This window comes from Odontomachus brunneus, unplaced genomic scaffold, assembly GCF_010583005.1.
Source record: "Odontomachus brunneus isolate Ranch 3 - 2012 unplaced genomic scaffold, Obru_v1 Obru_scaffold_071, whole genome shotgun sequence".
Taxonomy (NCBI): Eukaryota; Metazoa; Arthropoda; class Insecta; order Hymenoptera; family Formicidae; genus Odontomachus; species Odontomachus brunneus.
In genome coordinates, this window is record NW_022639521.1 from 1,319,555 (window position 1) to 1,320,015 (window position 461).

The 461-nt window shown below is 29.5% G+C and overlaps 3 protein-coding genes across 7 annotated transcripts in view; 1 reads left to right on the top strand and 2 right to left on the bottom strand.

Annotated features, from left to right (window-relative positions):
* The window catches only part of LOC116846897, a 4,452-nt gene extending 4,136 nt beyond the window's left edge, over nt 1–316 (bottom strand). Inside the window, exon 1 of the mRNA XM_032821293.1 lies at nt 1–316. Coding sequence (XP_032677184.1) covers nt 1–150 — 150 coding nt within the window. The 5' untranslated portion in view covers nt 151–316.
* The window catches only part of LOC116846898, a 10,605-nt gene extending 10,284 nt beyond the window's left edge, over nt 1–321 (bottom strand). The window contains exon 1 of the mRNA XM_032821296.1: nt 227–321. The gene's annotated coding sequence lies outside the window, so the exon portion shown is untranslated. The remainder of the gene's footprint in view (nt 1–226) is intronic.
* Nucleotides 1–461, top strand: part of LOC116846861 (four and a half LIM domains protein 2) — a 642,247-nt gene that overhangs the window by 398,343 nt on the left and 243,443 nt on the right. The window lies entirely within an intron of this gene.

Below are 461 nucleotides of genomic sequence, written 5' to 3' on the forward strand. Positions count from 1 at the left end.
ATGCTCTTGACAACAATAAGAGATCAAACGGCACCATTGACATACTTCCAGATTCGCTGAAATTTTGCAAAGATGACAGATGTACGGACTGAAAAAATTATTATAATTTACGATTGGGTCTCGTATTATGGATGGTTCAGGATTCAACATCACGCTTAGAACGGTATAACTTATATCGTTTAACAGAGAATGATATTTTATAATGTTAATTATAAAATAATATTATATAAATAAAACTTGTAATATTCTTGCTTGACACCGTACGAATGTAAATTAATTGTAGCTGGAATATGTATGTTGATCGTGCGACCGTTTGCGAAACACTAATATTATTATAAAACTAATTGTAACACTAATAATATATTTACAAGTGTTTGTACATGTATCATAAGGTCAATCGTATTTGTATTCAGAAATATAACGTATTATACAAATTTGTTGGCAGCAGTAGAATACTTTGA